General features: G+C 47.4%; 1 protein-coding gene across 9 annotated transcripts in view; it reads left to right on the top strand.

Moving 5' to 3' along the window:
* The window catches only part of Sirpa (signal regulatory protein alpha), a 46,928-nt gene that overhangs the window by 18,692 nt on the left and 12,325 nt on the right, over positions 1-15,911 (top strand). For all 9 annotated transcript variants that reach the window (XM_085834216.1, XM_029473621.2, XM_029473619.2 and 6 more), the window contains 4 exons: positions 3,591-3,908; positions 4,315-4,650; positions 6,540-6,653; positions 9,358-9,382. In XM_085834216.1, coding sequence (XP_085690342.1) covers positions 3,591-3,908; positions 4,315-4,650; positions 6,540-6,653; positions 9,358-9,382 — 793 coding nt within the window. The remainder of the gene's footprint in view (positions 1-3,590; positions 3,909-4,314; positions 4,651-6,539; positions 6,654-9,357; positions 9,383-15,911) is intronic.

Genomic DNA, 15,911 nt, shown 5'->3' with positions numbered 1-15,911 from the left:
CAGACACCGAAGCTCCCAGGTAATGTGTCACTTGCCCAGGCAATTACAACTAGCAAGGGGCTTCCTGCCACATCTTCATCACGTGTGGCTTCATGCTGCATCTTCTTCATAGCATTTTCTCCTTAAGCCAGAGCATACTCATACTCTACCTGTACAGGGTGTATTAGGACACTGAATAGCCCTTTAGGGAGCCATGAGGAATTGCCCAAGACCTTTCTATTTGGAGCAAGATTGGCTTCTGTCAAGTCTTCAGTTTCTCTTTGTGTAAATAACAGTAATGGCTCCATTTTGGGTTCTATGAGCATCAAGATATTAACAAAGCCCTAGATGGGGGCGGGGGGGGGGGGGGCGTCAAGGTCATTACTGAGGATGAGAAGTACAGTGGCCAGGAGGACAGGGGGCAGGGTTTTTACAGTTTGGAACCACAACGTAGATAAGCCATTCCTTTGCCTGTGTCCTAGGACAACCCCTCCTTGTAGCAGCCTCGGTGGGCTCCTATGTCCATTCCACTCTCGTGGAGTATGTGGTCAGGACTGAAGCAGTGACATCTTATCAAACACTTAGCCAGCACCTGGCTTGTAGGAAGCATCCCACCAGTGGGAGCTGTCCTGAACTGTGGCCATGTGACCTTGGGTGGGTCACTTTCCCTTACCAGCCTCAAGTGTTGGTGGGGTTGGGGTGGGGTAAGTTGGTTTCTTTCCATCTGTCTGCTCATGTAACCCATCTAAGAGACCAAAAAGCACCACACACCTCGTGTCTGCCATTGAAATTCTGCTGTAATTGTCCTGACATGGATCTGAGGTTTCTGAGTGAGCTGCGTGCATGCGTGTGACATCAGCAAGTGTTCTTACCTGCCGATCTATCTCTACAGCTTGTGTCTGATGTTTCTAACCACAACCAGGCTGAGATACGTGTCCTGAAACCACAGAAGAAAAGCTGTGACTTTTATTTCCCCCCTAGTGAAGGTAGTGCCCATGAAGCTGGTACTCAAAAACCTTTTATGCGTTGGAAGAGCATGTGTTCTCTGGGTCCCAAGGTCAAGCAACAACATCTCCAGGAGCTGACCTCAGGATACTGGAGATGCATCCCACACAGCTCTGACAGCTCTGCTACGAGCAGGGCCAGGGTGTTCCTGACCTCTACACATCTGTGTTTGAACAGAGACAAATTCTCTATCTCTAGTAGAGTCCCTCCCTGCCTTGATGACCCCAGATATCACAGATCTTTCCTCGGTGCTCCAGGCTTCCTTAATAGCTTATCTGGATGAAGCACCTGTGACCCCATTGGAGTTTTGAAGCAGCTAGCCTAACTCGGGTCCTGAGGGGGATTTCTACCAAAGAGGAGAAAGCCATAATGTGGTGGCCTTATTGTGCCTTCTGGCTGCCAAAGTAGAAATGTGTAGTCTCAGAGCTAACTATAGTAGCCACTGCTGTTATTTATTAGGCACCTACTGTATTCCAGGAGTCATCTTTAAGTCATCTTCCCAAGGTGATTTTTTTTATCAACTTTGTATAAAGGAAACACAGATAGATTCTTGAAAGATTTTTTTTTTTAATTTTATGTATGTGAGTACAGTGTAGCTGTCTTCAGACACACCAGAAGAGGGCATGGAATCCCATTACCATGGTTGTGAGTCAACAGGTGGTTGCTGGGAATTGAACACAGGACCTCTGGAAGAGCGGTTAATGTTCTTAACCACCGAGCCATCTCTCCAGGCCCCGGAAGATAAATATTTTTAAGTACTAAATTAGTCATCTCAGTGGAAGAGTTGAAACCCACCCACTATGCTTTTGGCTAGTCCCACTCTCCTCTGAGCCTTGTCCTACAGAAGGAATTCACCCTATCTACCCCCTCATGGGCTGGCGAGCACAGAAGGAGCAGCCAGTGTCAGGCTCTAAGAACTCAATAGATGGTGACTTCAGCTTTTTCCTGGTATCTGTAGGATACGCAAATCCAAATGCTTAAGGCCCTCATCCAGGATGGGGGAGATTTGTGTGTAACCTACACACATCCTGCCATCTATTTTAAATCATCTCTGGGTTTCTTATAATACTTAATACGATGCAAATGCTATGTAAATAGTTGTTCTATGTGTTGTTTAGGGAATAGTGACAAGGAAAAGTCTGTTACTATTCAGTACAGATGCAGTTTTTTCAACAATATTTTACATTTCTAGTTGGGTTAGATTTAAGCACAGGGAGTCCCCAGGGCCTGACGGATGGCTCTTCACTGCTGCTGGTGATCTGATGACTTGACTTCTTCAAGTGACACCTCCTTTCTGTGCCCTCGACATATTAGGCGGATATTAGGGAGCCAGTATGTGTTGGCAGATGGAAACGTGTTGTGTTTGCTATCTGGAGGTGATGCTGGTTGCTCATGAGCAGTTTGGATTAATCCCCAAGGGACACTGCCTCCCTCCTAGTCACCCATGTGTCCATTCAGGACCAGAAGAAGCGTGTCTGCTTGCTTGGTGGGGCTGCTCGCTATCTGTCTCTTTACTAATTAGAAATCAAGAACCACCTTTGACTTTCTTAACATAGAAGTGATCTTTGTTTCCAACTCTATAAACAAAAGCTCTACAGATTGAAAGCAAAAACTCCCTTTAGCCTCTCTCTTTCAAATATGGGACTTGGCCTGGGAAAAGCCTATTAGGTTGTAGAGAGAGAAGAAGAAGAGGAAAGCCCACGTAGTGAATTCCCAAGTTCTTACAGGGAGAATGTAAGAATAAAGTGTAGGGCTGGAGAGAGGCTCACTGATTGAGGAGCTTGTACTGCGCTTACCAAGGATCTTAGTTCAATTCCTAGCATCCACGTGGCTGGGTGACTCACAACCGCCTGCGACTCCAGCTCCAGGGGATCCAGTGCCCTCTCTGCTCTCTTAAGGAACTCACTCATATACACAGACACATTTAAAAAATAATTTTTAATAAATATCCGGGTCAAGGTCAGATCTGTGTGTCATGTTTGAGGAGCATCTCTGTGTGTCTGTCAGTCACCCAAAGCAGGAAGCCTCCAGGGCCTCATCTCTTCCTCACCACATCCAGAAAGCAGAAACCTTGTCTCCCATTTCATATGCATGGCTCTGGGCAGTGTAAACATCTCAGAGCAGCCATTGGGATCCGATTGACTCTCCTACAGTGTTATTTGTTTCCTGTGTTTACTTCTGCAAACACTTTCTCTAGGTTGGCAGAGTATCCAGGAACGCAGTTAAAAGTAGTTAAAGAATGAGATAGGTCAGCAATCTTGGAAATCCCTGAAGCAGAGAAGATTTAGACCTTGGGCCTGGAGTTCCTGGTCTTGCCTTACTGCCTGACCGACCCCTCCATTTCATGAAACTTCTGCATCCTCCCCAGATAGAAGGCTAAGGACATGGTCATTCCAGCTTCATCAGGAGGGAGATGAATGAATAGTGTCACCAGACTAGAGACGCCATATGGTTTAGTAGTAGAATATGCACTGAGTATGCATAAAGCCCTGGGGCCAATCCCCCATGTTCCAGTATGATGACGGTATCTAGGCAGACGACTTACACCACCAGTTCATTTGCTTGGCCATCACAATCATATTTCTTGTCTATAAATGCTCCTTTAGCCAAACCTTCTCCACCGGAGGTATCTGGCCCAGCAGACAGGGGCATACCTGACCAGAAAGTGAACTTCACCTGCAAGTCTCATGGCTTCTCTCCCCGGAATATCACCCTGAAGTGGTTCAAAGATGAGCAAGAACTTAGCCACTTGGAGACCACCATGAACCTTAGTGGAAATAATGTCTCCTACAACATCTCCAGCACAGTCAGGATGGTACTAAACTCCATGGACGTTCATTCTAAGGTCATCTGCGAGGTAGCCCACATCACTTTGGATAGAAGCCCTCTTCGTGGGATTGCTAACCTGTCTGACTTCATCCGAGGTAGATGTCCTTGACTTCTAGCCCAAGTACACAGCAGCCATTACCCTATGACTAGCACCATGCTGGTAGTTGCATTTCAATGGCAACTATAATTCCTGGGCACCCAGTGTGAGCCACGCCCCCTTTGCCTGGTAGTTTTCATTTATTTTGTTGTAGGTACTGCATGCATTGACATCATTCATTATCACCATACCAGTAGCTACCAGTTCCCAGACAAGGCACCGTTTGTGTTCTGGGTGCTGTGCTTAGTGATTCCATTTGTATGAGACCCACACTGTCTGAGTACGCAATGCATGCCTAGCAGTCTTGTTTGTTTGCTGTGATGGTGGGAGAGGCTCAGCTCTGCAGCCCCTCCCTGGGATCACAGTGCAGCTTAAGGTTAGAGCTTTTGCCTGTACTGTTTCAGTTTCACCCACCGTGAAGGTCACCCAACAGCCCCTGACGTCAGTGAACCAGGTGAACCTCACCTGCCGGGCGGAGAGGTTCTACCCCGAGGATCTCCAGCTGATCTGGCTGGAGAATGGAAACGTATCACGGAATGACACGCCCAAGAATCTCACAAAGAACATGGATGGGACCTATAATTACACAAGCTTGTTCCTGGTGAACTCATCTGCTCATAGAGAGGACGTGGTGTTCACGTGCCAGGTGAAGCACGACCAACAGCCAGCGATCACCCAAAACCATACCGTGCTGGGATTTGCCCACTCGAGTGATCAAGGGAACATGCAAACCATCCCTGGTGAGGTCTCCACTCCCGCTGACTGGGCTTCTTTTTTTCTTTTTCCTTTTTTTTTTTTTTTTTTGAATCTTTATCATGATTAAAGTTATTATATAATGCTTATTATAGAGAAGTCTAGAAGTTTATAAGCATAAACATAGTTTTAAAATGAGAACTGCTTCTCCAGCATTTGTGCTCCTAGATTCAGCACTGGTAAGAGTTTGGCTCCTGTCTGGATGGGTCTGATGACACAGTGTATCAGAGAGGAGGAAAGGGAGAGGGAGTCTGTCTTTGCTTGCCTCCAGCCTCCTGCTTTCTCCACCTAACAATTGTTCTGTCCCCATGGCCCCTCCCCTACCTCTCACTCTTTCTGGCCTCTGCTCCTTGCTGTGCCATCGCTTGTCCCTCCTTTAACGTCTCATAGAGGCTGGCGATCTGGTTCAGGGACAGCCAGTACAGCAAAGAGTATCCTTGTTCATACCTTCTCCTAGTGGCCATCTCCCTGGGACAGTCATCCCGTGACTATTTCTAGGCCAAGGTGTGTGTGTCTAGACAGCTGCCATGCTCCACATCCTGTGACAGTTGACATGTCAGCAGTGCCACCTCAGCCCCTCCAGTGTGACGTCAATCAAGAGCTCTTCTTTTGAAAGTGGCCACGTGGCAACAGCTCTTTAGCACTGTCTCACTCAATGTTTGCCGGCTCTACAGCTGATGCTGTGTACATAGCAGAGCCTCTGAAGGGGAGAGGACAGGGGCCGCTTTTCCACTCATCCTTCAAAGGTGCTTCAGGAGTTCCACGAGCCTGTGTTGTGTTCATTTGATTTTACCCATGACTGATTCCTTAAGGATGCATAGACCGTGCAGGTAGGAAGTGTCCATGATGGCTCTATCACTGACTTGCTGTGTGATCCTGGACAAGCCAGTGCCTCTCTTTGAGCCTCTGCTTGTTTGTGGACATGTTAAAAGGGATAGGTTTGTCTCTCCTTGGTTGGTAAGGACCATGACTGTCTTACCCAACATCACCTTTAGAGCACACAAAACACAGTAGGGAATCAATAAAGAAATACTTTGCTGGAGGATGAAAGGCTGGGCAGGTGGCTCCTCAGGTCATCCTCATGCCGTTGAATGATGTACTAGAGGAAACCAGCAGGAGACCATGGTCCTCTGCTGTGGATGAGGACGAGTTGGAGCCCTTGCTTGAGTTCACATTTCATTGTCACAGAGCCCTGCTCTTGACTTTACTGTGCTTTGGTCTAGAACAGTGGTTCTCAACCTTCCTAATGCTGTGACCCTTTAATAGGTTGTGGTGACCCCCAACCATAAAATTGCTACTTCATAACTATAATTTTGCTAGTTATGAATTGCAATGTAAATATCGGTGTTTTCCCATGTTCTTAGGTGACCCCTGTGAAAGGGTCATTCAATCCCTAAAGGAGTCACGACCCACAGGTTGAGAACCGCTAGTTTAGGACTTTGCTTGTCCTTCTGCCACAAACATACACACTGTGGGTTAGGTCCTGGACACACGGGTGAAGCCCTGGGTGCTGTGCAGATCTCGTGCAGCAGGCCCTCCACTGTCACCATCTTCCCAAGTTCCTCCCCTGACAGTTGGTTTCCAGTCTGTCTGTCCTGCTGCAAGGGCCAATGAGAAGGGATGGGGTTCCATTCCTCAGGGTCGGTAGTATGGTTTCTGCCTATGTCCTGTGCCTACTTTGTCTGTGGCTGCCAGCAGTGTGCATTTTGCACTGCTCACGGGTGGCCTGAATGGGTAGTTAGGCAAGCTTAGCTATGTAAGAAGACCCAGCCAGGTGTCCACAGCTACAGAAGACTCGGGAGAAAGGGGCAGCAGGCTTTCATTGTTTCAGTCACAGAGTGGCATACATGAAGCCCTTCTTCCTTGTGGTCCTCAGGTGATAATGCTACCCACAACTGGAGCGTCTTCATCGGTGTGGGTGTGGCGTGTGCTTTGCTCGTAGTCCTGCTGATTGCTGCCCTCTACCTCCTCCGGATCAAACAGAAGAAAGGTGAGCAGGATCTCTTCTTTCTCTCCGGGCTGTCCTGACAGGATGGCCCCTGGGTTCTTAAGTATACCTGGCTTCCAGTGACAAGAAGCCCATAAGGTCGTCTGGGGGGATTGATGGAACAGCTTCATCACGATGGGTCTAAGAGGTTCATTCCTCAGCCATCTTCCCTCCTGGCTGTAAAACGACCATCACCACCCCAGGTCTTATGTCCTCGTGGAACTGCTACTGAGGGAGAAGGAAACCAGGAGCTGTTAGGGTGGCAGTGGGGAGGCTCTTACTGCCAGCCTCCGAGAGGAGATGCCTGAGCTGCTTGCAGCCTTCTGTGTCCCTTATCTGTGTCCAGGCTCCAGGTTAACAAGTTCTCCAGTCAGAACTCCCAACTACCGCCAAGGGAGTCCAAGTGGGAGAGCCGGCAGAGTTTCCATGTAGATTAGGAAAGTGCCTGACACACAAATGTTTAACAAGGGCAGCTCCTCCAGCCAGAGTCATACATAAGCCAGGAAAGCCCCTCACAGCAGCAAGGTACATGGCTCCATCGGGGAAGGAAGGTGTGAGTTCTAGGCCAGGCCATGTTTCTCTTGTGTGCACATGCATATGTTTGTGGTAACGGCTCTGCAAAGCTTCTGACCTTGGAGTCAGGCAAATAAGGCTCCAGACTGTTCCGTCCTCACCACCGCAGCCTCTACCAGCTTCCCTCTCCCCATCTGAGATTGGTTAGTATTGCATTTGGCCACAGCAACATTAGAGGAGACTGGCAGGGGGCAAGCGGTTCATCTGACTTGCTGGAGGTCACATAGCTAATCAGGGGCAGTGGTTTGAGGAGTACTTACGAGGCCCAAGTGAACTGCTGTGAACTGGTAGGTCCGCCACATCCTGGGACCTCCCAGGACACATCTCCACTCTGCTGGAGGAGACTGCTTTATGCTGGTTTCCCATGTTTGTTGTTGTTGCTGTATTATCCAAAGCAATAGATGTAACGTTTTATATCTCAACTCAGTACACCATATATATATATATATATATATATATATATATATATATATATATATATATATATATATACATATATATATATTTGAAACTCTGATGTTTTCTTTTGATTATATTGTGTTCTCTTTGGTGTTAAGAATGCCAGTGCGACTCTCACAAACCACAGCGTGAAAACAAGCACCATCCCAAGCTGCCATCCTGTAGCTGAGTGCCTGGCTTAGGAGGGACCATGGGGACCACCGGTCTCCCATCCCTTTAGCACCCCTCTGTCTCTGTACCGCACTGTCTGTCTCATCTGGACCAACTGGAAAGACTCACCTTTGAAACATCAGCCAAGCCAAGTTCTGCCTGATGACCTGAGTCCTAAGTTTGTTTTTGTTTGTTTGTTTTGCCTGACTGTTCCCAGAGTCCCTTCAGAGGGGGACACAGGAGGGGCTCCTGTTCCTGTCAGGAAAGCATGTCCCTGGGCCAGCACAGTGCAGAGCACTTCAGCAGACACTGGTGACACTCCAGCTGTCTTTTCAGAGGCCCAGCAGTGGGAGCTTATTGTTGTGTGGCACCCCATCAGTACCTAAGGGATCAGAGGAGGGATAGTGGCCTAGAGGTCTGTGGTCACAGGAGACCACCCGGCTCCTGAGTGGTGAGTGTGTGCAGAGCCCGGCTCCCAAACACAGGCTCAAGCAACAGGGACAGCCAAAATGTCCTCAGCCCAGGCCCACAGTACTCCTGGTACTTTTCATGTGATAATGCAATCAGTTCTCCCCAGCAGCCTTGGTGGTCTCACTGGCCCATTTGACAGATGAGGTGACTGAGACACGGCAGCATTACCCAAACGTATTCAGAACCTCATGGCTGGGAGGCCAGAGTTCAAAGCCAGAGAGCATGTTAGGATCTCCTCCACACAGCACATCACGTCTCCCTCCTCTACCCTGAAAAGTCACCCCTTCTCCTGTCAGCTAATGTGAGTCTGGGATGAGATCCATTGTCTGGTTTAAAGTGAGGACCATTCTGTTGTGCCCCGCTGGCTGCGGCCTCCCTCTAGCCTGGCTCACCTGCGGATCCAGTTCCTGGGAAGCCCCAGCCTGCCCCTCCTCCCACCCAGCCGCCTGAGCTCATCATCCTTGGGTGGCCTGCTCAAAGTGCAGCCCTGAGCCTCTTTCAGTGCATCTGTTTTAATTAGAGCTTTATAACAAACTGGGAATCAAACTGTTACAGATAAATATAATCCCCCGGAGATAATCTCTGGGATGATGCCCTTCCTGCATCCCAGACCTAAAAGCACAGAAGCCAACAGTCGCTTTCTTGGAAAATGAGAATGGGTAAATAATGGATGCCGTGTGAGTTAAGGAGCTCAGAGATGGGAAGTGACCCACCCAGGGTCACACAACAGATTAGTCAGGGAACAGACCTAGGATTTTTCAACTCAAATTCCTGTTCGAATCTACTCTCCAACCATGTAGAACCTAACTGGGGACTGTCAAGATGATGTGCCTAAATGGAGAGGAGGCCTAGCGGAGAATGGAGGGCCCCTGGGCCCTCGGAGGCTGGAGGCTACGTGGGACAAAGGAGGAGCACATTAGCCCAGTTTAGCCCTCTGGCTTGGCCTTTCCTGGACTGATTCTCCCCATGCCCCTGAAGGCAAACCTTGGCTCCAGGAAAATTACACAGCAACTTGTTTCTGGTTAAGTAACATCCTTTTCTTTTTCTCTTTCAGCCAAGGGGTCAACGTCTTCCACACGGTAAGTGCATCCCTGAACCATTTCATACTTACCTATTTTATTATTTCTGATCTGTGTGTATGTGTGTGTGTGTGCATGTTTGTGTGTGAGTGCGGACATGTGCTTGCCACAGCGTGCATCCGAAGGCCAGTGAATACCTTGGTCAGCCATCTGCAGACCAGTGAATAGCTTGATCCTTGCCTGCACTTTGTTTGAGATCGAGTCTCTTGCTCCACTGTGTTTGCCAGGTTAGCTGGCTGATGAGCAGGGTACTCTACTGTCTCCGTCTCCCCTTAGGATCTCTGGGATTACAGACAGACATAAGCAGCCACGCCTGGCTTTATATGGACTGTAGAGATCTCAACTTGGTCTTCATGTATAACAGGCACTTTACCCACTGAGCCATCCTCCCAGATGCCTCTTTTTACTCAAACAACCCCAAAATACTATAAATCACTAACCCTCACTTATATCTCCCTACATTCCTCTTTCTTTTCTATCATGGCTATTTTTAAATATTGCCTTAAAGGAATAGGTTTCAGGGTACATTGGCATTAGTAGCCCAGGCCTTTGCCTAATTCCCAGTGACAGCGAGGGCAGCCTCCCTCCTCTCGCCATCTGTGCTCATGAAGTCCTGCACACTCTACTGGGCTCACCTCTCCAAGCCTAAGCCAGGTTCCCCTCCTTCCTTCTGCCAAGCATATTAGTAGGGTGTAGGCTGAGTGATCTGCAAGGGTGGTGATAAAGACCATTGGAGGTCACAGCCCGATCAGGGGCTCAGGCGGTGACCTCAACAGGACACCTTAGTGTGGTTGTTTATGTTCAAGGGGGTCTGTGGCAGAACTCCGCTCTAGGAGCTAGGGTGCAACACCGGCGGGCTGGGCCTTGGGGAGGGATGCAGAAAGTGAGTGTGGAAGCACAGCCATCCAGAGTAAGGTGGCTCTGACACAGCAGGGGTGGGTGGCCGTGTATGAGGAGCGTAGGCAGAGGAAACCATAGCCTCTGAAGAGACATGTGAGCAGGGACCTGAAGCTCGGGGCTCTCACACAGGCCTAACATGCTTGGACAAGAGAACAGGTAGAACCACGCCTGAGGTTGGGAGGCCCAACTGACTGGGCACAGGAAGGCAAGAAACGAGGAAGCTCATGCAGCCATGTGAGCTTCACCTGTTTTGGAGAAAGGCTTTTCTGGCTTGTAAGTTGGGTTCTGGTGCTCCCCAGAAGAATAGGGCAGCGCCCCAGAGTCTGTTGTGTGAAGGTGCCAGCGTGAAATATAAAACTGTAAATGGCTTCATGTCGGTTCAGGTGAGGCTGTGTCCTCATGAGCTGGGCAGATCTTTCTGTCCTTCCTCCATCATCCTCCCTCTCTCTGTCCCTCCCCCCTCCCTCCCTCCTTCCCTCCCCCCTTCCCTCCCTCCTCCTTCCCGTCCTTCTGGAGTTCAGAATTGAACTGCGGATCTGGAGCAGCAGAAGCCAGTGGTATAGAGCTTGTGACTGTAGAAGAACTCGCGTGGTTCCATGGAAAGATGTGATCTAGCTTTTATTTTATAAGTATCGCCTTCTCCATGTGTAGAAGCTGGACAACAGATGAGGTGGAGCCAGAAGGGCCAGTGAGGGATGACTGGACTGCTCTAAGCAGATGGTGAAGGCTTGAGCCAAGGGGAATGTGAGCTAAGAAGTGGTCAGACTCTAGCTGTACTTTAAAGATGACTTGCTGATGAACTGGTTGTAGCGTCAAGGACAACTCATGTTTGGGGACAGGGAGGAGTCTGTGTCCTGGTTGGAGGACCATCAGTAGTAGAAACTGTGGTTGCACGTAGCAGGAGTATCTCACCTACCTTCAGGGGCTCTGGGAAGCTTCACCTGCCCATGTCTTCCCAACAAGAGAGTGCACAGTCCCCTTGGGATGAACCTGGCTCCTGTTTTGGTCTCCCTGGCAGTCTCCTGAACGACCCTGTCCAACCTCACAGCCTCCACCCCTGAACACGCACATCACTGTACTGTCCCCGGCCCCCGCCCCCGCCCTGCCCTGCTCCCACTCCCCCAGGAATCCTGTTCTCTCACCCTCACTCTGCTTGCTACATTCCTTCACCTGGCCCAGTCTTTTCTAGGAGCAAAACTTGTCTCTCTCATCTGCTCAGAGACCTTCTGTTGCTTTCTGTGGGCCTTCAAGGTCAAGTCCAAAGGGCTTGGGCCCATCCCCTGTGAACACACTGTTAGTTCTGGCCAGCCCCGAGACCTCACACTGGCCTCTTCTCTCTCCTGCCACATATGGGCTCCAGCTTTCCTCCTAGCCCACTCACACTGCCTCTTCCACACACGTGCCATCCCAGGGCTGTAGAGGATCTGGGGACACAGTGGGTTTTGCGAACGGCTCCTCTGGAGTTGGCATCTTTCTTTCACCTGATCTTCCTCAGGAATGCCAGTACTCTCAGGCCTCCCGTGAGCCTCTGATGCTCTGTCAGACATCCTGGTATGCCTGAGGTGGCTCTGGGCCTGTCTGTGTTTTCTCGACCACATCTCTTGAGCACGGGGACTGTGTCCCTCCTGCTCACAGCAGCTAGTGCTTTGAGTGCCATCCCTGGGATGGGGTAGATTTTCTATAAAGGCGAATGAAAGAATGACTGAGTAGTTTCCATCCCTCACCTCTTGCAGCGCCTGCGAGCTCTGAGTCCCTGGAACTCCTTCCCTGTGGGAGGGGTCGCTGTCTGGTTTTTCTGTTGTTCTCACTTGCCTTACTTTGTTAGATAGTCAGTTCTGGCAGATAGTGACACCATGAGATGACAGCAGCAGTCACAGCTTCTGTTTAGTGAGCACTTACTGTGTCCCACGCCCATCTGTCCCTTTACTCATGTCATCCCACTGGTGAGCGTGAGTTTCTCTTGCTATCCTATCATCTTCATATCCTGGAAGGACAGGGCTTCCCAGACAGTAGCTGAAGCCTCGGGGCTGTTCACACACAAAGCCAACCTGAGCCTGCGATCCAGACTCCATGGCATCCTTTGGGAGCCCCTGCCCCAGGAGATTATCACAGCTCCCCTTCCTGTGGTTGAGGCAGCCAGGATCTGAGATATCAGTGTGGTGATGAGCTGGCCCAGGTCTGTGCAGGATTTCTGGTACTGACACCGACACCGGCATTTCCCCATTGATGCTCCGCTGCCTCCTGCCACCTGGTCCTTCCTCCAGAGAAGCAGGACATTTTCTGCCCTTTCTTTTTTTTTTTTTTTTTTTTTTTTTTTTTTTTTTTTGTAAGAAATATCTTTATTGAGTTAAAATTACGGCCTGATTAAGAAACTTTTAGATAAAAGGGATAGTTAATTTTAAGTAAACACTGCACTTTCTTCAATTATCACGGGCAATAAGAAGTCAAGGACAAAACTGGATTATTAAAAACAATGTGTAATTCTGGCCTATCTAAGCAATACTGGATACATTTCAACGCACATTGCAAAAGTTTGAATTGTTTTTTACTGCGGGAAAGTCTTTCAGTTACTAAGCATTTTGCTTAATTAAGTCGCTGTGCCTTCCTCTGCCAGGCGGGAGATTAATTAAAAAAATTACTTTTTTTGCTTGAATTAAGTCAACTGGGTAGTTTGTAATGATTCAATTTAAAAAATTAAAGTATCCAAATGTAGACACTTTAGTCATGTGTGTTAACTCGGGGATAGAGATATCAGAAGAGTTCTGGTTATCAGGAGAAAGTTTCAAGGAACTGTATTCTATTTTTTTTTTTTTGATTTTTAATATTTTTATTACATATTTTCCTCAATTACATTTCCAATGCTATCCCAAAAGTCCCCCATAGCGCCCCCCACTTCCCTACCCACCCATTCCCATTCTTTTGGCCCTGGCATTCCCCTATATTGGGGCATATAAAGTTTGCAAGTCCAATGGGCCTCTCTTTCCATTGATGGCCGACTAGGCCATCTTTCGATACATATGCAGCTAGAGACAAGAGCTCCAGGGTTCTGGTTAGTACATCATGTTGTTCCAACAATAGGGTTGCAGATCCCTTTAGCTCCTTGGGTACTTTCTCTAGCTTCTCCATTGGGAGCCCTGTGATACATCCAATAGCTGACTGTGAACATCCACTCCTGTGTTTGCTAGGCCCCGGCATCGTCTCACAAGAGACAGCTATATTTGGGTCCTTTCAGCAAAATCTTGCTAGTGTATGTAATGGTGTCAGCGTTTAGAAGCTGATTATGGGATGGATCCCTGGATACGGCAGTCTCTAAATGGTCCATCCTTTCATCACAGCTACGAACTTTGTCTCTGTAACTCCTTCCCTGGGTGTTTTGTTCCCAATTTTAAGAGGGTGCACAGTGTCCACACTTTGGTCTTCATTTTTCTTGAGTTTCATGCGTTTATCAAATTGTATCTTATATCTTGGGTATCCTAAGTTTTGGGCTAATATCCACTTATCAGTGAATACATATTGTGTGAGTTCTTTTGTGATTGTGTTACTTCACTCAAGATGATGCCCTCCAGGTCCATCCATTTGGCTAGGAATTTCATAAATTCATTCTTTTTAATAGCTGAGTAGTACTCCATTGTGTAAATGTACCATAATTTCTGTATCCATTCCTCTGTTGAGGGACATCTGGGTTCTTTCCAGCTTCTGGCTATTATAAATAGGGCTGCTATGAACATAGTGGAGCATGTGTCCTTTTTACCGGTTGGGACATCTTCTGGATATATGCCCAGGAGAGGTATTGCTGGATCCTCCGGTAGTACTATGTCCAATTTTCTGAGGAACCGCCAGACTGATTTCCAGAGTGGTTGTACAAGCTTGCAATCCCACCAACAATGGAGGAGTGTTCCTCTTTCTCCACATCCTCGCCAGCATCTGCTGTCACCTGAATTTTTGATCTTAGCCATTCTGACTGGTGTGAGGTGGAATCTCAGGGTTGTTTTGATTTGCATTTCCCTGATGATTAAGGATGTCGAACATTTTTTCAGGTGTTTCTCTGCCATTCGGTATTCCTCAGGTGAGAATTCTTTGTTCAGTTCTGAGCCCCATTTTTTAATGGGGTTATTTGACTTTCTGGAGTCCACCTTCTTGAGTTCTTTATATATATTGGATATTAGTCCCTTATCTGATTTAGGATAGGTGAAGATCCTTTCCCAATCTGTTGGTGGTTTTTTTGTCTTATTGATGGTGTCTTTAGCCTTGCAGAAGCTTTGTAGTTTCATGAGGTCCCACTTGTCAATTCTCGATCTTACAGCACAAGCCATTACTGTTCTATTCAGGAATTTTTCCCCTGTGCCCATATCTTCAAGGCTTTTCCCCACTTTCTCCTCTATAAGTTTCAGTGTCTCTGGTTTTATGTGAAGTTCCTTGATCCACTTAGACTTGACCTTAGTACAAGGAGATAGGAATGGATCGATTCGCATTCTTCTACATGTTAACAACCAGTTGTGCCAGCACCATTTGTTGAAAATGCTGTCTTTCTTCCACTGGATGTTTTTAGCTCCCTTGTCGAAGATCAAGTGACCATAGGTGTGTGGGTTCATTTCTGGGTCTTCAATTCTATTCCATTGGTCTATTTGTCTGTCACTATACCAGTACCATGCAGTTTTTATCACAATTGCTCTGTAGTAGAGCTTTAGGTCCGGCATGGTGATTCCACCAGAGGTTCTTTTATCCTTGAGAAGAGTTTTTGCTATCCTAGGTTTTTTGTTGTTCCAGATGAATTTGCAGATTGCACTTTCTAATTCGTTGAAGAATTGAGTTGGAATTTTGATGGGGATTGCATTGAATCTGTAGATTGCTTTTGGCAAGATAGCCATTTTTACAATGTTGATCCTGCCAATCCATGAGCATGGGAGATCTTTCCATCTTCTGAGATCTTCTAGAATTTCTTTCTTCAGAGACTTGAAGTTTTTATTATACAGATCTTTCACTTCCTTAGTTAGAGTCACGCCAAGATATTTTATATTATTTGTGACTATTGAGAAGGGTGTTGTTTCCCTAATTTCTTTCTCAGCCTGTTTATTCTTTGTGTAGAGAAAGGCCATTGATTTGTTTGAGTTAATTTTATATCCAGCTACTTCACCGAAGCTGTTTATCAGGCTTAGGAGTTCTCTGGTGGAATTTTTAGGGTCACTTATATATACTATCATATCATCTGCAAAGAGTGATATTTTGACTTCATCTTTTCCAATTTGTATCCCTTTGATCTCCTTTTGTTGTCGAATTGCTCTGGCTAGGACTTCAAGTACAATGTTGAATAGGTATGGAGAAAGTGGACAGCCTTGTCTAGTCCCTGATTTTAGAGGGATTGCTTCAAGCTTCTCACCATTTACTTTGATGTTGGCTACTGGTTTGCTATAGATTGCTTTTATCATGTTTAGGTATGGGCCTTGAATTCCTGATCTTTCCAAGACTTTTATCATGAATGGGTGTTGGATCTTGTCAAATGCTTTTTCCGCATCTAACGAGATGACCATGTGGTTTTTGTCTTTGAGTTTGTTTATATACTGGATTACGTTGATGGATTTCCGTATATTGAACCATCCCTGCATCCCTGGGATGAAACCTACTTGGTCAG

The sequence above is a fragment of the Mus caroli genome, unplaced genomic scaffold (assembly GCF_978045245.1).
Source record: "Mus caroli unplaced genomic scaffold, Mus_caroli_1 scaffold_2, whole genome shotgun sequence".
In the NCBI taxonomy this organism is placed as follows: Eukaryota; Metazoa; Chordata; class Mammalia; order Rodentia; family Muridae; genus Mus; species Mus caroli.
Note: the sequence above shows the minus strand (reverse complement) of the source record. Positions and strands in the feature narration are given on the sequence as shown.